This window comes from Lynx canadensis, chromosome D4, assembly GCF_007474595.2.
Source record: "Lynx canadensis isolate LIC74 chromosome D4, mLynCan4.pri.v2, whole genome shotgun sequence".
NCBI lineage: Eukaryota > Metazoa > Chordata > Mammalia > Carnivora > Felidae > Lynx > Lynx canadensis.
Window position 1 is genome coordinate 88,544,996 of NC_044315.2, and position 24,757 is coordinate 88,569,752.

The 24,757-nt window shown below is 50.4% G+C and overlaps 1 protein-coding gene across 2 annotated transcripts in view; it reads left to right on the forward strand.

The window, feature by feature from the left end:
- The first annotated feature begins 264 nt into the window (after positions 1-264).
- FUBP3 (far upstream element binding protein 3) overlaps positions 265-24,757 on the forward strand; it is a 51,161-nt gene continuing 26,668 nt past the window's right edge. The window contains exons 1-3 of one of the 2 annotated variants that reach the window (XM_030293050.2): positions 265-427; positions 12,820-12,925; positions 24,629-24,662. In XM_030293050.2, coding sequence (XP_030148910.1) covers positions 344-427; positions 12,820-12,925; positions 24,629-24,662 — 224 coding nt within the window. In that variant the 5' untranslated portion in view covers positions 265-343. The remainder of the gene's footprint in view (positions 428-12,819; positions 12,926-24,628; positions 24,663-24,757) is intronic. The other variant, XM_030293051.1, reaches the window with a different exon arrangement.

A 24,757-nucleotide genomic window follows, 5' to 3' on the forward strand; every position in this document is an offset into this window, starting at 1 on the left:
CATCCGAGCCTCAAGGGCCTGTCACGACACCAGCGACGGGCCTGGCCCAAATCCGGTCTGGGAACAGCTCCCCGTTCCTCGAGGCCAGACAGCGGCCGCCCCCGGCGCTGGACACGCCCCCGCGCCCGCGGCCCCGCCCCCACTTCCGGCCGGGCTGGGATCACGTGCCCTGGCCCCGCCCCCCCCCCCCCCCCCCCAGACACGGCTCCTCTCGCTTCCAGCGTCCCGGCTTCCCTTCCGCCGGAAGTGGGGCGACTTTCCCTTTCCGGCTACGGGTCCCCAAGCGGAGCTGGAGGCCGGACGGGGGAGCTGAGCGGCGGCGGTGGCGGCGGCGGGGGCGGTAATGGCGGAGCTGGTGCAGGGGCAGAGCGCTCCGGTGGGGATGAAAGCCGAGGGCTTCGTGGACGCCCTGCACCGGGTCCGGCAGGTACGGGCGGGGCCGGCTGGCGGGAGCACGGGAGCCCGAGGCGGGGCCGGGCCGGGCCCGATTGGGAGGAGGGGGTCGGGCCTGGGGGCGGGAGGCAGCCTGGGCTGACGCCTCAGCCGGGCTCGGCCTTTTCTTGGGGCGCCTGCAGCCGGGGAAGCGGAGGGAGGAAGCGCCACCGCGACGCCCGGGCCCAGCTTGTCGGGCGGCTCTCCTAGGTGCAGCCGCTGGGAAACGGTTTGCCGGGGTCGCTTGGCCCCATCGCGCCCCCGCGCCCGGGCTGGGCCTGCAGGGCATCCAGCGTGGGCTTCTGGGGTTCGCGAGGGGAAGGGGGCTGGGGAGCTCCCGGTGAGGACCCGGGTATAGACACAGAGCGGCCGTCTCGGGCCCTGTAGCTTCTTAAAACTTGGAAAACATCGTCTTCGGACTTCCTGTATTCCAAGACTGGAGTGGAAGGAATTCGAGGGTACTTTACTTTTGAAGTTGCTCTTGGAGAGGGGAGAGAGGAGGATGTTAAATAGGTGTGGGTGGTCCCCAGGACGTAGAAGTAATCCCTTACGGGCAGTAGTTTTCCTCTCTCTCGGGGGGAATGTGAGATGGACGCATCCCAACAGTGAAACTTTACCATCTGACAATGTCGTGCATTTTGCCGGAGTTAACTAAGCTGGGTTTTAAGAGATTGCGGGCTTCCCTGGAGAACGAATATGGGACCTGCCAGGAATACTCTGGCTTCTGGCAGGGTGCTTAGAGCAAAACGTGTCCTTGTATCGTGTGTAAATCTTACAGGTTAGCTCTAACACCTAAACCGCTTCTGCTGAGTGTGTTACAGGCATCGTCTCTTCCTATTTAATTGTAGGCACAACTAACTGACGGTGTAAAAGTTGGGCTGTAACTAATTACTGCTTGATTCCTAACAGAAAGCCACAGGACTCATTGTATTAGAAGAAGGTCTCCACTTGGTCGCTTGAAGATATGGTCTTTACACCTCTTTCCGGTATTCCAGGGGAGGGAACCCTACCTGTGTCCCCGATACTGACTTTTCATTTTAATACCGATGCTCCTATAGACATGATATTGGATCCCAGCACTTTCCAAACCTGTGGTTCCACCTAAAAGTGTGTCTGATGGCTTGTTACTTACTGCCTAGGCATCAACCAGTACAGTAGTGAGTATCCACCTTACTTAGACTTCAGAGCCAACCAGTGGCTGTAATGGATGCCATCCAGCTCCCCTTCCACCACTCTGCTTGCCGGCGTGTTGCACTGCTCTCCTCTACAGTACAGGGTCCTGAACTTTGTTTCTCACTGGCTACTAATATGTAATGGCTTTCGCTTTGTGGCTGATATGTGACACTCGACCTGGTGGCCCTCTGTATCCAGGAAGAATTATAGTCACTACCCTAAAGAGCTCAGATCCTCAGTTTACAGAAGGCCTGTAGTTGAACATAAAATGAATTTTGAACCATTGAGAAGACTTTCTGCTTCTCTTGAGCCAGTGGTTGAACTCGTATTCTTGGACAACCTGCTCAAGAGGGAGGGAGACCCTCTGTTAAATGCTGACCTAATGTGGATTGTTGAAGCAGTGGTGTTTCCTACTAGCAAAGAGAACTTCATTGGAAATGTTCCCAGCTCTGAAATGCGCCATTGACTGGAGCAGTAATAAGGCCAATGGAGACAGTGCTGTAAGTGTATTACTTCTGAGTATTAACAGCTGGAGGTCGATACTATCTCCAAGGATTTGATGGCCTTTAAAAATCTAAAGAAAAAAACAGGTTTGTGGGTAATTTTAGGTTTATTTCCAGATTCGCATTGAGCAAGAATGGAATGTGAGACATTGAAACTGTTGTGTGCTTTATTTATTTTTTATTATTTTTTAAAAATGTTTTTATTTATTTTTGAGAGAGAGAGAGAGAGAGACTGAGCGTGAGCAGGGGAGGGGCAGAGAGAGAGGGAGACACAGAATCGGAAGCAGGCTCCAGGCTCTGAGCTGTCAGCACAGAGCCCGTTGTGGGGCTTGAACTCGTGAACCACGAGATCGTGACCTGAGCCGAAGTCGGCCGCTCCACCGACTGAGCCACCCAGGCGTCCTGTTGTGTGCTTTATAGAAGAGCTTACCTCAAAGGGTCTCCTGTTATTTGGGCATCCGGTTGATGATGGTTCTACTTCATTGTATACACAGCATGTTGCAGAGATGTGCTTTTTTTCTCTCCAGTAACTGGAAATAAAAGACAGTATACTTATTTATTTAAATGATTGCGCAGCTTCCCTCCACCCCCTCGCCCCCTGACGTGCCCTCGTAAACACCAGCAACGGTCTATAAAGCCCTCGCTAGTTTGTCAGGGAGGAGTAAGCTGTCTTGTGCTCACTTTGTCTAGAAAACCACAATAAAGTCCCAGTTGACCCTGCTGGGATTTGAACCTCCTGTTTCTATTAAGTCTGCTCTGTGGAGCCCAGTACCTAAACCCACTAGGCTTCCTGCCTGGTATCTCGAAGCCTCCTGCGTATCCTTTGGACTCTTTCCAACAGAGGGAACCAGCCCCTTGTTACTGTTAGTTCACTGTGAACACGGTATTCCTCGATCAAAAGGGAGTCTCTGAAGCTGTGTAAAATTTAAAATTTTCCCCAGCAGTGAGTTAATAGCGTACGACCATTCTGAAGGGAAGTATCCAAGCGTCCAAGCGCGGTCTGACTCGGTCCCGTTGATGAAGATCTAAGACCTGCTGGGTGCTGAAAAAGCACGTTCAGTTCTCCTAACTCCTTGGCGGGTCAGCAAAAATAAAGTATTTGTTAAACTCGTTTAGAGAGAGTAGGGTCCTCGTAAGGGTGGGAGGTGGACCCAGAGCCAGACCAGGCTCGGCCATCCTGCCCTGCAGCCACACTGCGTTTTCACCCTGACTGTCTGGGCTCCCAGACGTCTTCGTGGAGATGATGGATAACTAGATACGAATCCCTTCTGTTTGGTTGGTTTTTTCTAAAAGCGAAAATACTTCCCCAAAGCCCCCTGCTACTGGGGATCCAGTAGCCTCCGCCATCTAGCGCACACGTTTGCTTGTTCACAGGACAGTGTGACCGCCACAGTGTGTTGCAGGTTCCCAGCCGCCTTCCCCAGGTTGGGCCAGCTGTCTGTCGGTCATCACCCGAATAGAAGTTTCTCTTGCCTGACGGCTAGTGCTTTCCGGGACTTTAAGCTCCTGTGTCGACCTAGACGCAGTCAGTGCTGTGTGTTGCATAACTCCGCGGCTATTCCGTTCGCATGAATACAGTGTGATCGTGTGATCGGAGCCTGTCGGGGTTGAGCACCGTGACGGTTCTGCGCCCTAACGATCGGGACTGAGCCGATGCAGAACCAGTAAGAGAGCAGCCTTTTGGACAGTTCCGTAGGCCTGGCGCCTGTTCTTTACAGTACTTTTTTGGGGGGGAAGGTTCATTGGGTTGGGGCCTCAGAATTTCCTTGGTCCTCCTGAAGATGCCATGCCGTGCTGCTGTCTCACACTTTGAGCCTCAGCAGTAGAAGATCTGGCGCTGCGTTGCCTTTACGAGAATGTGCATCCGCCATTAAAAGACAGAGCCTTTGCTCATTGGCCCCTGGTCACTCCCAGAGAGAGACTGCCTTTGCTTCCTCCATGTGTGATGTTTCTGACTCACGACAAGTGTGTGGCGTCTCCATCGATTTGAGCCAGACTCCGCCGAGACTGTCTCACACACGCCCGGTTTGCGTAGCTCAGGTCCCCCAGTCACCAGGGACTGACTGCTGAATGTGCGTTCATTTTTGCTCCCTCAAACCCTGTTGCTGTATCTTTGGTGGGACCCAGTAGAGTACCCTGTAAAGAGTGAGACCTTGTTCAAGGGTTTAGGTGATGTGACCATCTATTTGGGTCACCGCTTTCACGGAAGCCCTGAACTTCCTGTTTGCTATTGTAAGGTAAATAGTAAATGCACACTGCGTTCCACTGTATGTTTCTAAGGTTTTTCTCGTTTTCAACGGAGACTTCTTTACCTTTCTCTTAAAATCTGATAGCCCAAATGTATCATAAAAAACTTTGGTTTCTTCCAAAGTCCCATTTGTTCTGTAGATACAAATTTGCCTAGACCAGAGTTCCCAAGCTGGTGGCCCACGGGCTGGAGAAGGCTCACAGGGGGCCTGCAGGCACGCTTTGTTTCACCTACACAATGCCAACGCTTAGAAACTAGAATGACGTCCAGTAAAACTTGAGATTTCTAGCTTTTCTGGAAAAAATCTGGCCACACTGCTCCCACATTCTGGAATGGCAGTACTCAGCAGGAGCCGGGTGGCAGCTGCCCTTTCACACGGGGCATCGGCTCTCTGGGTTGCCATTGGGATGCCTAGTCAACAAGTTGTTTTCTCCTCATCCCTTTCCAAATTGTGAGTCCATCTCTGGTTTTTATTTGAAATTTCTTTTTTTCTTTTAAAGGAAAGACTTTTTTTTTTAAAAAAAAATGTCTTTGTTATTTGTTTTTGAGAGAGAGATAGAGCATGAGCAGGGGAGGTGCAGAGAGAGAGGGAGACACAGAATCCGAAGCAGGCTCCAGGCTCCGAGCTGTCAGCACAGAGCCCGACACGGGGCTCGAACCCACAAACCGTGAGGTCATGACCTGAGCCAAAGTCGGACTTAACTGAGCTTAACCGACTGAGCCACCCAGGCATACCTTTGTTTGAGATTTTTGTTTGTTTGTTTGTTTATTTTTGAGAGAGACAGAAACAGAATGAGAGTGGGTTGGGCAGAGAGAGGGAGGCACAGAATCCGAAGCAGGCTCCAGGCTCGAGCTGTCAGCACAGAGCCCGACGTGGGGCTTGAACTCACAAGCCGCGAGATCATGACCTGAGCCAAAGTCGGACACCTAACTGACTGAGCCACCCAGGCGCCCCCTTTATTTGAAATTTCTAATGGAAAGAATTGTGTATGGAATTTAGGAGACCTGGGTCTCCCGCAAGTAGCTATATGACCTCATGCTGGGTCAGCCATTCCCAACATTTGATCTACAGGCTGTTCATAGATCTTCCATGGGAAAGGGGTCATGGACAGATAACATTTGGGGAATACAGGGTTAAGTAAAGGTGAATTGACTTTTTAATGCCGGATTTCTCCGAACCTTTAATATGCTGTGTGTATTAAGTCCTACAAGAGTTCGGGGTGTGCGTTGTAAATATCCTGAAGTTAATGTAATTTCATACTTTCTTTTCATAAAACCAAGTCATTCTACAGATCACGTTTCAGGAAATGTTAAGCTACATAATCTCAATAGTTCCTTCAAGCCTGCGAACGTTCAGAGAGCTGACATCTAGCTGGAGCTGAAAAAAAATTGATCATATCTTTTGGTTCTTTTGCTTTGTATTATGTTATATTGGGCACCTATTCAGACTCCCCTTCTCCCCAGCTTTCCTGGGCAACCCTTTTATTCTGTTAAGAATCACCTCTCTTGAAAATGTTTCGCATTTGGAGTTTTCTTATAAAGACACTTGGGAAAGAATAGTTGATACTTCTCTTGGAGACGTCTACTATACTTTGATCCTCACACCAGATGATAGCAAATCACTTGCAAGACTGAGCAGTGTTAATAAAAGTAGTGATGTGATTCGAATTGCCTGCCATTATTTGAGGATCTGCCGACTGCATGGGCCTCTTGCCTGGATGCTGGGCAGCACAAAGATACGACAGCTTGCGGCTGGTTTCGTCTTCTTGTGGGCTCAGTCCTCCCCGTGAGCAAGTGAAGTAGCCGGGACGAGGGTTCTCATTCTCATCGTGTATTTGACAATAATGAGCCAAAGGAAAATAAAGCAGTTTTCTCAAAGGCACGCGAAGAGTTAACGCCGTCGTTCTTGGGCCCACATTCTCTGCATTCTAAGGGCTTGGTTCCTTCACAGAGGTAGCTGGCTAATTTTCCATCTCTGAGACTTCAGAATCTGAACAAAGCATCGAAGGATGCTGGTGGAATTCACTGGGACGTAGGGTAGAAGGGGAATGGACCTACCCTCTTCAGGGCCTGCGCTGGAGGGTCCAGCTGGAGCGTTATTTCAGCTTAGAGCTTTGCCTGGTCGTCTTAGCATTGTGGCTGCCAGTGGGCTTCTCCGGATCTGCTTTCAATTTAGCAAGCCTTTGAGGGGTACCTTCCATGTGGCAAGCACTTTGCTATGCATCAGGGGAGTTGTGCTTTACCTTCTGGGAGCAGGGGCCTTTTTAAGACTCTTGAAAACTTTGAACCTCACCACAGCAATATTTAAATAGTTTTGTGTGTAATTTCAGGAGGTTCGTGAATTCTCTAAAGCCGAGCCCTGAAGTTCTCCGTTAAAAAACCTTTGTCCTGGCGGTACTAAGAAGCTTGAGGCAAGTCTGTTCCGAGAGCTCCCTATAGTGGGGAGACCATAGGACCAATAACTTTGTCAGTGAGTTACATTATTCAAAGGTAGTTTATAAAGTGCTTTGCAAACACAGAGAAGGGAGTATTCCATTCTGCCCCAATGTGGGTGGCATGAGGTTGTCAGGAAAGCCACCACGAGGTGCTGTACCTTATTTGGCCTATAGAATTCCTTGTTTTGGTTAATGCTAGTAAATAGGGCAGGATCAGCTGGGGCCCCGTCTCATGACAACAATGGCCAGCATTCATGGAGCCCCTGTCGTGCTGGATGCCAGGCAAGGACTTCCATATACGTTCTCTCATTTGATGGTCACAAAACCCCAGGGGGTAGTACAGTAGCCACCCCCCCCCCCCCAAATCTGCGGTTTTGCTTTCCAGAGTTTCAGTCACCCTTGGTCCATCACAGTCCAGAAGCAAACGGTCCTCCTGACACGTTGTCAGGTCAGTAGTAGCCTAACGCTGTTCCACAACGCCTCCGTCACCCACCTCGTGTCACCACAAGTAGAGCGGGTCCAGTACGAGATATACTACGTTCACATAACTTTTGTTTTTACAGTATATTATACAGTTCTATTTTCCTTTTAGTTATCGTTCATCTCTTACTGTACATAACTTGTAAGGTCAACTTTATTATCACAGGCACGTATGTAAAGGGAAAAACGATATACGTGGGGTTGGGTGCTGCCTGTGGTTTCAGGCCTCCAGAGTGTTGGGATGTATCCCCCGTGGATAAGGGGGTGCTGCTGGGCCTGAAGTGCCTGCTAAGACTTCGGATTCAGACCGTGTGAGTTCAGGTTCTGGTTCTGCCACTCGCCAGCTTAGTGACTGGACACACAATGTAACTTCTTTAAGTCGTAGTTTCTTCGTCTGGAAAATGGAGGTCTTTGATGGTTGTAATAATTTTTTTTAATAGCTAATATTAGACGTTAGGAGTTCCCCCTTGGGAGGTGGGGGTAGGTAGTGACGGAAGGAGGTAATGAGGCAGACCTTGGGGTACCGGAAGGAGGTAATGAGGCAGACCTTGGGGTACCGGAAGGAGGTAATGAGGCAGACCTTAGGGTACCGGAAGGAGGTAATGAGGCAGACCTCAGGGGTGCCGGAAATGTTCTGGGTCTTGATCTTGACCCTAGGCCACAGGCATTTTAGGAAGCGGACGTTCAACAAGCTGTAAACTTACGATCCGTGTCCTTCTCTATATTATTATTATTATTCAGTAAAATACTGGCGTTGTCCTGGGTGCTTTACGTTGTTATTTCATTATCCCGGTGGATACAGTTCCAGGTAGACGCTCCCGATCCCACGGTAAGGAGAAGAGTAGCTACCGTGTAAGGTCCCCGTGAAGACGGAATGGGGGCACCATCAGGCGCTTAGCAGGCGATAAGTCTGAGACACCTGCTGCTCTCCTTGGGACCCTCTTGGGTCGTGGGAAGTGCCACTGGGACTTGAGCCTGCACACCCTGACTCCAGAACCTGCCGTCTGGGACTTGGTCTTAGCCCTTGGGCTCCACTGCCTGGGTGACACGCCGTTTCTTCTTGCTGTGGGAAGCAGCGGCTTTCGGTCCAGCCCACGTATTCTCAGGGTCTGAGCGGGGTCGCTCAGGGGACCGTGGAGCAGGGGTTCCCGGGAGGCAAGTTGGGTTCCTGCTCCCTGGCAGGTGGCGGGAGCTTGCAGCCTGTGCTCGCCGGGTCCGTGACCATCAGCAGCGGCTCTAGCATGGACACCGTGTGTGGATGACTGGGTCTTCAGGTGGCTTGGTCTGTTCTGGTCGGTATAATGTTTTCCTTGTGAAGTGGAGATGGTCACGGCTTCCCCTTTGGGTTTACAAGGCGAGCTACTTGCATTATGAGCCTTGTCAGAGAGTTTTAGTCGCAGACGTGTGCCCTGGGGATCATTAATGGCTGTTTCCTAAGTTTAATGATTTGCATATCGCCTTCGTGATTTTCGCCATAACGCTGACCCCCTCGATGTTTACTTAGTATTTTTAAATCTTTTTAAAATTCAGACTTAGAATATTTCTAAAAGGAAACTTAATCACTGTCAGAAGTGAAAAACTTTGCCATGCATGGAAGGTAACTAAGAAATACATATGTACAGAAGTTTAAAAACATTTATCCGTGCGTCTCCCAAATATGCCTGTGTACCTCTTTCTCTTAGGAAAACACTGGTTTAGTCTGTCCGTGCATTTTACAGGTGAGTACCCCCAAGGAGCAAGGACGTTGGGGGTCGTACCCTGGAAGAGCTGGCTGGAAAACCAGGACTCTTGACTGCCTCCCAGTTCAGCTCTCCCCCTCTCCTCATTGCCACTAACTATTCAGAGTCGGGGTCACGTGTGTGACGTTGATTAGTGTTTCATCTATAACGGTGCCTCAAATAGCACGTGTAGCAAGATAACTGATTTTCCTCCTTGCCTCCCTCCAAAAGAGGGGAGAAGGGGGTCGAGTGGTAAAAACAATCAGTAGCAAAGTCCCCTCAAGGTCAGGCTCTCTGATAAGCTCCGGACCGGCCTTGGTTTTGTTGGAATATCCTGGCTTCAGTGACTCTCTTATATTCTGGCCAGCACCAATATTAGCTGAGAATGTACCTCACCTCCCTTAAGCAGCTACTGGTCAACGGTCCGTTACGATGTGAAGAATTGCTTCAGCTCCGTGCCCTGGAAGTCATTAGGTCTCTGGTCCTTGGGAAGTGAGAAATACTTGAGAAAGTCTTAGGCGGACGAAGGGGGGTGCCCAGCGCTGTGGTCGATAGCACAGACTAGAGCTGGGCAGGCCAGGCTTAAATACGGTGCCTCCGCTTATGAGATGTGTGACTTTGGGCAGAGCATTCAGCTTCTCTGAGCCTCGCTTTTCTTTGTTTTAAAATGGAAATCCTACCAGCCTCCTAGAGAATCGGGGAGAGGAACAAATGAGGTAGCGAATTTAAAATGGTCTTTGCGAAGTACCCAGCACATAAGTAAACACTAAGTTTTAACTCCTTATTTTAGTGGACATGTAAAATCATTTCTTGAAACAAGGTTGCATTTGTATGAAGGAAAGAGTTCCTTGTCTCTTTATAGAATGTTGTTATATCTACAACGTATTGTCAGTGATATAATTGTATCTTGTATTGTCAAACTCCTGTTTAACATTGTTTAACCAAGAGTTCAAGTGCAGCCCATTGACTTCAGGGCTACCCCTCTTAACCAGTATTCTGTACTGCTTTTCTCTTAGTGGAAATTTCCCAAATTATAGATAACTGAAGTAAACATGACTTAAGAACAAATCTGAGAGCCTCAGCCTTTAATCAGATTCAGGAACAGGAAACTATTGTAACATTTTTAGCGTATCGGCTTTGGGAAAAAATGACATTCCGGCAACATGTGAAACCTAACCGTAGAAATTATAAGGAAGGCCAAAGACTCAGGAACACATTCTAGCTACTTTGGAAGGGAGGGAAAAGATCTGGAAGCTGAGAGTGTCCTCCGAAAGGAGCAGGGAACGTGCCTAATGTGTCGAGTTTATGTTTTGGGGTTCTGTGTGTGGGAGTGATTTGACATGCATGCTGTTGGGGGACTCCACTGAGAATCATGAGCCCTTGTCCCCCTTTCTTTGTGTTTTGGGGTCATCTTCACTGTCTACTGGGAGCACTTGGGGCCATCTGTGAAAGCAACTGGGCCGGTAATCCCAAAAACCCCCACGTCAGTCATCTGCCACTCGGTTTATTATGGCACATGCAAGGGTCTCCTTGGGGCACCAGCCACTGCAGTATCCTCGCCTTTTAACCCACCTGTTTTGCCAGCTGGGTCGTTCAAAGTAACATTTGGATCTTAAGTAGCCAACCTCCACAAGCTTATCCAAAACAAATACGGAAAGCAAGATTGCGAGTCCGTGGTAGAGGCAAGGTTTGTACGGTGTTTCGTTTGATAGCAAATGGCCTCTTGGATATAGGAGGTTGGGTTTCTAGCAGCAGTCTTAGTATTGTAATCAGTTATTTATAATACTGTTTTTAAGCAAGCACTCATCCAGGGTGCCATCATCTCTAGCCTAGACAGGGGCCGGCAGACTTTTCCCTTTAAAGGTCCAAATAGTAAATGATAAATATGGGCATCGTACGCCACACGGTCTCCGCTCAGTTCCTCAACGCAGAATGCACGCGGCTGTATTCCAGTAAAACTTTCTTTACAAAAGCAGGTGGTTCACCAGCCATGCTTTGCTGACCCCTGACCTAGAATATCTCCTAAATGATCTTCTCACTCCCGTCTCTTAGACGCTGTCTTCCTTGTCAAGGGGATCTTTTGAAAACGTAAATCAGCATGCTACTTCTCCTACTCAGCCTTGCGGTTGCTTTCTGTCACCCTTCCTATAAAATCCAAGCCCTGGCGAATTGGCCCTTGCCTGTGTTTGGAACACGTCCAGTTCTTTCTTCTCTAGTGACCTTGACCTCTCTCTCTTCTAGGCTCATACCTGCCAGGCAGGCTGGCTCCTGCCTCAGGGCCTTTGTACAGGCTGTTTTCTCTGCCTGGAATGCTCTTCCTCAGATTTTTGTATAGCCAACTGCTCATCAGATAGGCCTTAGATCCCATGATCTAAAGAGATCAGAGCAGCCTTCCCTGATCATCGTGTTTCAAGTAGCTCTCCTAAGCACTTATCTTCTCATTAGCACAATTCACTATCTTCTCTTACTAGTATAATGCTTATCGCCAGCTGAAATGATCGATTCTTGGTCAGCTCGCAGACCTCGTCACTCCCCACTGACTGCTGACACAGAGTAGGGGCCTGGTTATTCTCGTTGACCACAGGAACCCAGTGCCCGGAACAGAGCCCCGCACATAGTAGGCACTCGGCATTTGTTGGACAAGTTGCCTTATTTTAACAGCCGTGCTGTGAAGTGCTTTCTGGCATACAAAGCTCCTTTGTGTTGAGAGTGTGTTGGTAGCTTGCCCCAAAGTGTGCAGCTGCTGGTGGTACATCCAAACGATCTCCTGCGGAGGGGAGAGGGGCTTGCCCAACACCACAGGGCTAGGAAGCCAGAGGGAGAGACCTGACCCCTGGATCCCTGACATCTGAGCCCTGCCTTGGGGTTTCAGTGTCATGCTTGTCTTTGGTTTTTTGTTTGTTTCAAGTCATTCATGTCGGTCGCAGAAGCCGGGCACATTGGGACAAGCCCAGAACTCCCACCGAAGACCCGCTGTGTGGGACAGCCCTTCCGTCTGCCCCTTAGTCCACCCCTACTTCTTAAGCTTAACTCAGGGACTAACATCGAGAGCAGTGGCTGTAAATATTCCTTTGATGACATGATAAAGAGCTGATTTATCAGGGAGATCCCGTTGAACTTTCCAATGAGAACAAAGTAGACAGAACTTTCTGCGCAGCGTTTGTTTCTGGGGAGAAACACTTCAATAGCTGTATGATCATTTTTTTTTTTTTTAAACTGATAATATTAAAAATCGAAATCGCTCTCCGAGGTCTCTCACTTGGTCCAGCGCAGGAATCCTTCTGAGGTAGTTTGGACAGACAGCCGTGTCACCCCCCCCCCCCACTCGGACACTCCCAGTGGGGAGTGGCTTGCTGTTCTATGTCTGCAGCGATGACATCATCACTTAACAGGCGTTCAAGTTATGGGATGGATGTTTTCCTAACGCGCGGTCATGTTTGAGCAAACACAGCCTTTTAAACAGTACCGGGGAATTGGTTTCTTAAGGGAATCCTGCGATAAATAAAACCTTTTGAACAGAGTTCTTCATGTCGGTGGCCTGCCTGTTTTCTTCGAATGCAGCGTACCTGTATTTCAAGGGATGGCTTAGAAATACTGATTTGTAGAAGACTGATGTTCAAAAGTATTTACTTCTAAAGACACATTGTTACTGAGGCCGAACGAAGACTCAGTTAGCAATGAAAAGTGTCCTCAGTGACACTGCCTCGTGCTAATCTAGGTCAGGGGGAGAAGCGGGGTAACACAGGCCTTTGAAGAGAGCTCTCTCGTCTTTCTCCCTCAAACGGAGCCCGGATTTGTTACTGAGTCTTTAAATCTGATTCTCTCTGTAGATTGCTGCTAAAATTGATTCAATTCCTCACTTGAATAATTCCACACCTCTAGTGGACCCCTCAGTGTATGGATACGGAGTCCAGAAACGGCCCTTGGATGACGGAGGTAAGTTGCGGGGAAACGTCTTTGCCTTTCAGATGGTAGCGAACCTGCCACTTAGGCCGGAACCGTGTGTCGGCCGTTTCCACGACAGCTGCCGCCAGCGTCCTCCTGAGGAGGTGCGGTCGAGGGGACCGCCTGGGGTTGATGTTTCTCCGCGACTCTCCAGCACTTGAGCTCTTAGTCGCCTTGATGATGCAAGAGTGCTTACAGCTGGGCTCGGAGGTAAAGACGAGGCCTTTGCGCATCAGTTCGGAAGTCACTCGACTGATTCGAGAGTTTTGTGTGACGTGGCCCTTCGTGCTTCCAACACGCGCGTGGGGGTTGAAGCTCCCACTCTTCTCCAAAGAAAAGCTAAGATTCGATGCCTGACTCTTAGGAAGCCTGTGGCTACATCCTGACCTTAGAGAAAGAGAAGGTGGGGGCGGGGGAGGGTGTGACCTTGCTTCGGTCGGCTCCCTTTTTCACCGTTCCCATTTTTGACAGGCTCTCTCTAGAAACACCCATCTCTCATTCATTCCTGTGTTATTTGGTGGTTTGGTTCTGTACCCCACTTCAGCCCCCCAAAGAGTTTGAGACCAACGTGGAAGTGCCTGTCCCCGGCACCTCCGCGAAGAGTATCTATCAGATGGGTCTGTTCAGAGAACTTGGACCTCCTTGATCCCATTGGGTGTCCTGCAAAGTAGGACTGGAAGAGGGAGTCTGAAGTTTACTAGGTTGTACACGAATATGCACGCAGTGGGTCAGCCAGTGTCTTCTCTGGCCTTCTGTCGGTCTGCATGCCTACCCAGCCATGTGTATGCACTTATTTCTATGTTGTCTTATTAGGTGGAAAAAAATCAAGGTGTTCAATAGTATATACAGAGCAATTTCCTTTTCCAAAAAAGAAGCGTGTTTTGGTGTATGTAGAAAAAGTAATTTGGTGTGACTGATTTCTCCAGTGTCTTCCAAAAGGGGAGATTGCCATTGTTTTTATTTATTTATCTATTTATTTTTATTAAATGTAATTTATTGTCATATTGGTTTCCATACAACACCCAGTGCTCATCCCAACAGGTGCCCTCCTCGGTGCCCATCAGCCATCGTTTTTAGGTGTTAAACATCTAAAGGTTACGTTGGTAACCTTTTTGGAATAATTGGATAGGTTCACCTTGGGAACTTTATAAGGGGGCTGTGGCTCATTTTGGTGTAAAAGTTCCTTTCTGCTTAAACTTCTTTGTGGTTTTTTTTTTTTTTTTTTTTGAGTTTATTTTGAGAAGGAGAGCACGAGTGGGGGAGGAACAGAGAGAGGGAGAGAGAGGGTCCCAAGCAGGCTCTGCACCGTCCGCACAGAGCTCATTGTGGGGCTCGAACTCCCGAACCGTGAGATCATGACCTGAGCTGAAGTCGGACACTCAACCGACTAAGCCACGCAGGCGCCCCGTGTTTTTGTTTTTTAAAGTTTACTTAATTTTGAGAGAGAAAGAGCATGCGAGTGGGGGAGAGGCAGGGAGAGAGGGAGAGAGCAAGAGTCCCAAGCAGGCCCCCACACTGCCAGTGCAGAGCCCAACGTGGGGCTTGAACCCACAAACTGTGAGATCATGACCTGAGCCAAAATCAGGAGAGACGCTTGACTGACTAAGCCACCGAGGCACCCCAAGATACTGTTTATGAATATACACCCAGGCAAGGTCTACCCCATTGGAACTAGGTGACCATTTATTTATTTATTTATTAAAAAATAAAAATTTTTTTAACGTTTATTTATTTTTGGGACAGAAAGAGACAGAGCATGAATGGGGGAGGGGCAGAGAGAGAGGGAGACACAGAATCGGAAGCAGGCTCCAGGCTCCAAGCCATCAGCCCAGAGCCCGACGCAGGGCTCGGACTCACGAACCGCGAGATCATGACCTGAGCTGAAGTCGGACGCTTAACCGACTGAGCCACCCAGGGCGCCCCCTAGGTGACCATTTAAAAAAAATTTTTTTTATGTTTATTTTTGAGAGAGAGAGAGAGAGAGAGAGAGAGAGAGAGCGGGGGAGGGGCGGGGAGAGGGAGACAGACTCCAAAGCAGGCTCCAGGCTCTGAACTGACAGCACAGAGCCAGACGCGGGGCTCGAACTCATAAGCTGTGAGATCATGACCTGAGCCGAAGTCGGACGCTCAACCGACTGAGCCACCCAGGCGCCCGGTGACCATTTTAAATGGCTGCTCCAAAACGGTCCCCTGTGATCTTGTTTGGCTGGTGCTAGTGATTTCTTAGACCAAATATGACTGATGGCGTTTTCTGCAGTTTTCGCCTTCGTGAAAAGCTCTGATGCGAAGTAACCATTTTCCCTTCTCAGGGCAATCGTGCTTCACCTCTTCTTACAGGACGTCAATACAAAAATAAAACTGAGTTGTCTGGCTCTGAGCACACGCCCCAGTAATGGACAGTCCAGTCTCCCTGGCCCCCTGTTTCCAGAAATCACGATCAATACCTTTCACCGCGCTCTGCCTTGCCTGTGCCCGCCACGTGGTGGGGAAGTGCAAACTGTGTGCACAGAGTAGGCAGTCACTGTGTCCTTTGCATAAAGAGCGCCGAGGTATTTGCAAATGAAACCAGTGTCCCCTGGCAGACTTTCTTCTCCTGTTAACCCGCTGGACACCCATTTCAAAGAAATTTGTAAAAGCTGCTGAGTTTGTTGACAAAGAGCAGGCAGGTGCAGCTGGTGAGTCCAGAATCTCACTTGGATGCTGCCGCTGTGTAAGGTCACTTCTTGTTTTGAGGACGATAGGTTTTTCCGTGTCTGCCTTTGCGGGATTGAATCCTTGGAATCAGAAAACGAACACGGTTTCTCTTCTTCTTCCTTCTGAACACGAAGCCTGGTTACAGTAGGGACGAACCTTCCCGTATCGGGCCAGCTGTCCGTCTTACGTAACACACTGTGTGTGAAGAACCAGAAACTTCCCCCAGGCTTTTTACATTGGGCAGGACGGCTTGATAGTTAATCCTCTTCTGCTGAGCACCTTCCAAACAACAGAATTAGGCCAGTTGTTTTCCTCCAGCTCAGCTCTCCACCTGTGGCATTTGCTGTTGAGGTTAGAGAGAACTCTGGGAGTTGGGGGCAGGTTCAGAGCACGCCGAGATCGTCTTCTGACGAGGGTGGCAAGGTCACTAGGCCAGTTCTCTTCTCTTGGATAAATGAGTTCGGTGAACGAACAGGACCCGTCAAGGAAGGTGATGTTCGTGGTGACCGGACAGCTTTCTCGAAGGGTCATGGCTGTACCATCTGTGCGACGAGAGCATAGGAGAGCAGAGACGAACACCGAGCAGGAACTGCCGCACTTTTTTTTTTTTTTTTTTTCTGAGCAACAAAGATTTCCAAAGGGCTTGCTTGCAGTTTTTTGTTTGTTTGGTTTGGCTTGATTTTTTTTTTTTTTTTTTTTTTTTTGGACAGAAGTTCACCAGATCACTTCTTTGGCAACATGAACCCTCTACCTTTCCCGGGAAGCCGAGTTCTTTAACCTTTGGGGGTTAAAGCTCAGTCCCCTAGAGGCTTTTGGAGGTGTTACTCGGGCGTGTTTAAAAGTGCTTCAACCCGGAAGTCAGGCGGAGAGCCCCGGCAGAAGGTTTAGGCAGGGCCTTGAGATTTGCAAACAGGTGTATGCATAGGAGCGCGAAAACGAGTCAACTAAGGGACGAGACTTGGTCTTGTTGTAGGAAGGGACCGGGGCAGTTGTGTCCAGAGCGGTTTGAGCTTGTCGGGCCACCGCTGTGTGAGCCCACTCAAGAGGGGTCGGAGCCTGGCTTCCAGAGTCTGCCCTCCGCTCGGCTCAGGTCAGGCCCAGGTCATCGTACCTCTCCACATCTTCAGTCAGCACCCACACCTCCTAGTTTCTGGCAGGTGCACCCTGCCAGCTCGGGACTCTTCCTGCTGCTCTCTCTGTGACAGCTTTTCTATCCAGTGCCTTCTCCCTGCTACCCCCGAGGCCACTTGGCTGGAGCCAGTCTGACCAGTTCCAATCCTCTGTTCTAAGACCTGTGGCAGCTTCCGCTACCCAGGGGGTCCCGCGCCCTTCCCTGCCTGCCCTTCTACCGGCTTCCCCATCCTTGCCACAGGTCCTGTCTCTTGTCTTCGCTCTTCCTGAAACCCATCCCCCCTCCCAGCGCTTTACCTTAGTGAAGAATCTTTACCTTGTCCAAGTCCCAGTCAGTCCTTGGGTCTCGGAAGTGATGGGACATCCTCCCAGGGACCCGTTTTGACTCCCTTCAGTGCCTCGCCGGGTGCTCCCTAGCTTCTTTATCTTCTCTTGGCCCCTGTTCCCCTCCCTCCCCTCTCCCTGTTTCCCCCTTTCCACACACCCGCCACACTGCTCTGAAGTCCTAAACCGGTGTCCACTCCCCAGGGCACACGTCTGCAGACACCAGGCGCTTCTCCTGCCGAACCCTGCAGGCTACATCATGGAGACGGGCTCTTTCTTCCTCACCTCCCTTATGTAGTTGGTGGATAAGTGTAGTAGGTGGATAGTTGGTGGATAAAACACGTGATGCTTCACCTCTTCCTTTTCAGGTCCAAGATGAGCACTTAGAACATTTTACGGAAAGCAAGCTCCAAATCGAAGAGAGTAGTATTAGCTAAGAGATTTGAGAGGTGCAGATTTACTCAGAATCGGGGGTTGGCGTAACTTAAAGGACCATTCGGGGAGGGGGCGCCTGTGTAGCTCAGTCGGTTCGGCATCCAGCTCTCGATCAGCTCATGATCCCACAGTCCGTAAGATGTTTATTCTTTCAAAATTAAACATTTTTTTTCTTTTCCCCCAAAAGGACCATCCGGTAAATTGCTTTAGACTTTCAAGCCACATGGGCTCTGTCCCACCTACTCAGCTCTGCCATCGGAGCTTAAAAGTAGCTCTGGATGTCCAGGAGCATGGCTGTGCAGCTGGCCCTCGGGCCCTCGGTGTCTTTGAGGGTTATGTACAATCGTCCTAGATAGTACTGTACTTTTTCTTTTTTGTTAAGCTTATTTATGTATGGAGAGAGAGAGAGAGAGAGAGAGAGAGAGCGTGTGAGAGCAGGGGAGGGGCAGAGGGGGGGGGGGGAGAGAGAGAATCCCCAGCAGGCTGCACACTGTCAGTCCAGAGCCCGATGTGGGGCTCGAACTCACGACCCACGAGATCATGACCTGAGCCGAAATGAAGAGTCAGACGCTTAACGGGCTGAGCCACCTGGGCGCCCCCAGTGCCATACTTTCTCACGTTATCATGCTGGTGTTCTTGGGGTGCGAAGGCAGAATTTTTGGGTGTGCTCTCACATGAACCACTTACAGGAAGACTGAGACGGAGCATCTCTGTGGCCCTGGCTGAGTTTTGCGTTTGCACGTGTGGCCCAGGACAAAGTGGAGGGAGAAAGAAGACTGAGGAGGAAAGATCTGTTCAAACCCAGACTTGGCGAGCAGGAAGAGGGATGAGAGGCGGCAGTCAGTGCTGGGGCGCGGGGAGGCCCAGGGTTCCTGCTGCCGGGGGGCATGGGCGTGTGGGCCACTGTGCACGGCCCGCACCGCCTCTGGCGGGAGCCCGCGGGGACCAGGGTGTCTGCTTTGGAAAGAGAGAAACTGAATCTCAGACACGCCCGCTCGCACTGTCCCCAAAGCCCACGCTCCCCCGTAGTGCCTGAGGCCTGGGGGGCGGGGTGGGGATCAGGAGTGTCCAGTAGTGGTTGGTCTTCCAGCAGGGGGAGTGAAGACTCCCCGGGGTGAGGTGGGCGGGCGTGGCCCTCAGGGAGCCCTTCCCAGCTCCTCCCCTCGTGTGCACCCTCTTCCCTAAAACGCACCTCTCTGGGAATTGTGTCTGCGCCGGAGACCCCGTGCCCTTCTCCTTTCCGTGTCCCCGGTCACATTTCCCCTCGGTTTACGGAGGCACGTCACCGTCCCCGGGTGCCTCAAGAGGCAGGAGTCCAGATTTCTGGACGGGGATTCCCAGGGCGACAAAGCATGAGAATCCTCCTAAGACACACTGATGGGGAAGCATCTGATTTTGGTTCTATTCAGGTAGCAACTTCCGGCAGAGGCTCAGGCGGTCCCCTCCTCCCCTGCATTCATCCACCCGTTTGAGGATTAGAATCGAGAAGTGAGTGGTAGTCATGTGGGTGCATAAAAACACGTATGTGTGAGTTGGAAAGAGGAAGTGAGACTTGTTTTCTTTCCTGGCAAAGTATGGTCTGACTGGTTCGACAGTTGGCTTAGCCGACCGGATACGACACAGTAGATCGGCATCGTCCACAGGAATGAATGAATCTGTGGCGTCGACGACCGAAGCTCGTACACAGGATTTTAGATGTCACGTTGAAAGGGGATTTATAGCTGTTCAAATCCTTCTAGGAAATGGGTGACCCAGACTGGCCCTCTACCCTGGCCGGGTGCAAGAACCACCCAAGGAGCTTTTAAAAGCACGTCTGATGGCGCAGCCTCTTTAGAGAACGTACAGAACTCAGCACGCACATTGTCATTCAGCACACAGCTACACCAGTTTGTCCTCCAGAGACAAAAACCTGCCGCGGCTTTATTCGTAACAACTCAGATTTCCTTCAGCAGGTGAATGGTTAACAAAATGGCACATCCATGCCACGGAACGAACGCTCCTCAGCAGTGAAAGGAATAAACTCTTCATACACTCGGCAGCCTGGATGAATCTCCAGGTAATTCAGCTGGATGAAGGAAGCCGATCCCAAAAGGTTGCATACCGTGTGATCCCATTTATATAACGTTTCTGGGATGGAGAATAGTTGAGTGATGGCCAGGGTTTAGAGATGGCGGGGTGGGGAGGCCCCTGTATAGAATAAGAAAAGAACACTACTGGAAGGAACCCTGAAGCCCGAATTCCCTTTCGTGTAGATAAGGATACCGATGTCTGGAGAAGCGGTTTGTCCCAGGGCAGATGCCCCAGAAGTGCCAGAAGGAGGACTTGAACCTGAATCTCTGTCTCCTGTGCCATGATGGTGCATGCCTGCAAAGGGGAGTTCCAAAGTGGGAGAGTAGGGTGTGAATCCCAGTTCTGCCGTTTGTTAACTGTGTGAGTTTGGGCAGGTTGCCCAGCCTCTCCGAGCCTCTGTTTCCTCACCTGTGAGATGGGGACGATACCCACCTCGTGAGGTTATCCTAAGGATTATAACAAGTTATTTTTGAACTTTTAAAACACTGCTCACAGTATTTCCATCCGAACCAGTTAGCACACGCACGTTAAAACCCGTGTAGCTGAAATAAAAGGCTTTATGGAATACGTACCCTTACTGTATATCATACGCTGTTTTTTTATCTTCGTTTTTAACAAAGCTGCTCGTGATCCCCAATATTGAGTTCATGGCCACCGGTTTAAACGAAAATAAGGCCTAGTGCTACACACATGTATCACAGACTTGTTTTTCCTTGGGTCGGGCAGTGGGTAGGTGCTTGGACTGTGGAGGGGTGCGGGTGGGGTTCCCGGCACCCCCGCAGGCTTGGAGACTAGGTCAGGTTACTGCTCGCCCAGAGCTTTCTCCTGCCCTCCTAAGACTCTGCTTCTTGAGGGCCAAGGTGGCCTGGTGCACCGTGTTACCCTGGGACTGGCCCAGTGCCTGGGCCAGAGAGGCCTGACCTGGATGGAGCACAGCTTCGGGAGCACAGACCGTGACCTGGGCCCTTCACCTTCTGTCAGTAGACAGGGCCTACTGGGAAAGCGTCTGCCCCCCTGGGCTCTTGTAGGCCTGAGTGGACTCAGCGGGTGAGGCACCTACAAGAGGCGGCTCCCCAAAGCAGATTAGCCTGCAAGTGAGGGCGCCCTTATTGAGAGGAGCTTGGGGGAGCTTGGGTTCACTCTCACCTTTTACAAATGACAGTTTGCAAGAAGTCCTGAGGGATTACTTGCCTAGGGACTTTCAGCTGACCTCAGCCTGTCTGTGTTTTGTGGCCCTGGCTGGGGAGAGTTGCCTCCTTAGAACACGGGAAGCCTTTGTGCTGTCCTTGGGAGAAAAGCGTTTTAAAAACGCTTTGAAAACGGGAGAAATCCCTGCAGCTGACCACAGGTATCCCCGACGGGAGCCGAGGCCTGGAAGGGCATCGGTCAGAGTCCCAGGGAATCCAGGCACGGGTGCGGGATTGTTTCCCAAATCTGCAGAAGAAGGTTTGGTTTGTTTATTTGTTTGGTCAGTTATATAAAAGGTGCTGATGTTTTCTGTCCTGGCCGACCCGCTCCCCCGCCTCTGGTCTGCTGCTCTGCGCACCTGCGAGGAGGACGTGGGTGCTGCTGTTCCTCGGGAATGGGGGTCGGCTGTTAAAATGCATGCATATTGAAAAGTTGGGTATGTTCCCCAGTGATGGTTGGTAGCATTTCTTTCGGAGAAGAGAAAGGAAGCCAGTTTTCTCCTCACGGCAGGGGGGCGGGGCGGGAATGTGTCCAGTGCCTTATTTTTCTTCAAAGATCATTATTGAAATTGGCAGAGTATTACTATTCTTTAGAAAGAATTTCTTATATTGTGGCGTGAATCTTTTCTATGGGGAAGCTCATTTTCCCCTAGCCCAGATGGCTTCCCATTATGCGGGGTGCCACAGTAGATGAGAGCCACACTGTGTGTGCACGAGTGTGTGTGTGTGTGTGTGTGTGTGTGTGTGTGTGTGCCTGCGCGTGCGTGCATGCATGCACACATGCCGGAATGGGGCTGAGCTGAACTTTGGAGGAGAGATGAAGCGTTATTGGCCAGCACGCACCATTAACAGGAAATAGAACTGACGGTATGCAGTATTTTGCCTTTTTTACAGCAAAATGACTGTAGTTACTATTGAATTGAACTTGATAGGTGTTCCCGCAAGCCTCCTTTATTTGACTCCCCCCCCTTCATCATGAAGACCAAGAGAAGCCCGCCCCCCGCCCCCCGCCCTGCCCCGTTCGTGGAGTCAGATGTTACCAGGCTGCTGTGTGAATGCCTAGCGTCCCTGATCTAACTGCTGGTTTTCATTTTGAGGCTTCAAATGGGAATGTTTCTGCAGGAACCGAAACTTTAAATCGTGTGTTTCAGCCTAGGACTGCGGTATTTGCATGGAGGAAGGGGGCTGCGTGTCCTTCCTAAGAGTCCAACTCGAGTTGAGTCCAGATTGGAATTTGATTTCATTTTTTTCTTTAAAAATTTTTTCAATGTTTATTTTTGAGAGAGAGAGAGAGAGAGAGAGCGCGAGCGTGTGCGCGCCTGAGTGGTGGAGGGAGGGGCAGAGAGAAAGAGAGAGAGACAGAATTTGAAGCAGGCTCCGGGCTCTTAGCTGTCAGCACAGAACCCGACGCGGGGCTCGAACTCAAGAACCACGAGACCTGATCGTGACCTGAGCCGAAGTCGGACGCTCGACCGACTGAGCCACCCAGACACCCCGATCTCACTCTTCGGTGTGGCTCTCATCCATGTCTCTGGGATGATGGTGTGTGTGCTTCTGGTTTCCATCTTTGCAAATGCCTCCCCTTTGTCAGCAAGGCATATGGCCGTACTGTGTGTGTGTGTGTGTGTGTGTGCGTGTGTGCATGTGTGCAACACCTGTGACACACAACCCTCCCGACAAGAGGAGTGTCCTTTTTTGTGACAGGCACAAAATTTTAAATGGCTTTTGACCAAGAGCCTCCTGAACGTTCTCGTGAACCTCATGAACTTCTTCACGGTAGCGTTGCCCTTTACCCTGTTTCTGTGGCTTTTCTGGCCCAAATCTCTGAAGATCATCCGCCTTTTGAACATCTCTTACCAAACAGCACAGCGGGCCAGGAGCCAGGGTCCAGCTGTGTTGTCCTGTTTGGGGACTAAGCATCTCTCTGCGTTCTTGGCATTTCAGGCCATCTTAGTCTTCAGCGTCCCTGTCTTCAGTGTATGTTATTCTTGGCCCCTGAGAGGAATTCTGACAGCAAGCAGAGAGGCTGAGCTGGACCCTTGAGGAGGGACAGGTAGCCAAACTCATGGGCACTCTTTTGTGGGCGTTCTTCTTTATTCTTCTTCAGCCTGTTTTTTTCAGACCCACTGCCTTCCGTGACGGACGTTCCTCTCTCGCGACACCCAGGGGCTGAGTGTGTGATGGGGGTTCCTTGCCCAAGGTTGTAACTGTCCAGTCTCCGTGTTGCTGGGAATCGTGAGCACTGCCCATCCCAAGTGAGAGAGAGCATTTGTCATATTCAAACTGGAAATGCAAAACGAGAATTTTAAGATTCAATGAAAAACAATTCTCTTATCCCTGAGATAAGCAGATTAATGGTTTATCGTGTCAATATTTTGGCTGCAAACCATTATCTTGCCATCGATCCGGAAGAGATACGGTATTGACTCAGTAGCCTCGTTTACTTTTTGCTAACATTGTTTCTTTATGCTTTTTCTTCTTCTTCTAAGCTATGACCTGAGGGGGCACCTGGGGGGCCCAGTCGGTTGAGTGTCCAACTTCGGCTCAGGGCATGATCTCACGGTTTGTGAGTTCGAGCCCCGCGTCGGGCTCTGTGCTGACAGCTAAGAGCCCAGAGCCTGCTTCAGATCTTCTGTCCCCCTCCCTCTCTGCCCCTCCCCCGCTGTGCTCCCGCATAAATAAACATTTAAAAAAATAGACATCACGACCTGGTTTCTTTTCCTCTGTCTTCTTACGACCAGCTCCTGTCCAGTCAGAAGGACAGGGTTAAGTTCACGCAGAAAAAAAAAGCAATTGGGAGCCACGGACTCGAGATGTCAGACTAGTTCCCTCTTTGTTCTGAAGCTGATGTGACGGACCCTTCCCCACTTCCCTCCTGTCTGTCCCCCCGCACCACTCTCCCCAGAGACCTATTTTTGAATGTCTCACTAGCACATCATAAGGTCCATTCAGTTCCTTGGAATATGTTTAGGATTTGTACTTTTTCAGTGTCTGCTGACCGTGTTTCCCGGGCCGCGTTTTCCAAAAGAGAGACAGCACGGACTCCTTTTTGCTGATGGCTGGTGAGGGAGCCGCTCGTCAGTAGCTAAAAGAGGGGAAGCTCGAACAGAAAGCGTGGCTGAAGTGGTTTTGTGGGACTGTGATTGCAGAGTGGGTTTTCACAGTAAGGGGCCGTTTGGTACTGCTGTCTCTGTGAAACGGGCCGGACGGACACTTGCCCGTTCTTCGCGTCCACGACGTGTGGACTGTGGCGGTGGGTTAACGAAGGGGCCCAAGGGGGGAAGATGCCAGCTCCTCTCCCTGAGATGCGTATGTTTTCGGGAGGGCAGGGAGAATTGGGGGGTGGAGTGGGGAGACGCCCCGTGGCCGGCGGGAACATATGTGCACGTTCTCAGTGACCACAGCTGCCGTGGAGCCGTCCTTAACAATGCTCCCGGGCTCGGAGGGTAAATCTTCTCATTTGTTTGAAAAAGAGAAAGAGGGAACCCTCACTATCTTTACATTGAGTTTGGATCCCGAGCAGGAGGGAGGTGGGAAGGGAGAGGGATTTAGGCGAGCGGGATTTTCTCCCAGGCCTCTCAGCATGTGGACACACAGATCAATTTCTTATCCTGCGTTCAGCTGGACACTGGGTTAGAGACTGTGTTGATCAAGACGTCCCCTCCTGTTTCGTATCATGTAACGCGTTCATTGCAGCCACTGAGCCTAAATTACTGTTTGCTTTCTTTCTGCCTGCCTTTTTTTCCCTCCCCCCCGCCCCCCGCCCCCGAAATGGTAAGAACTTGTGTAAGGATGGAGTTAGTTTATCCGTGCTAATGCTTTGATTTTTCTTTTCTCTTTCTCTTTGCCACAGTAGGTAACCAGTTAGGGGCCTTGGTACATCAAAGGTAAGCAGTGGGTTATGTTTTATTATTTATTGATCATTTCTAATTGTTTATTGATCCACCATCTGTACTGGAGTGTTAGCAAGTCAGAGGTTGAG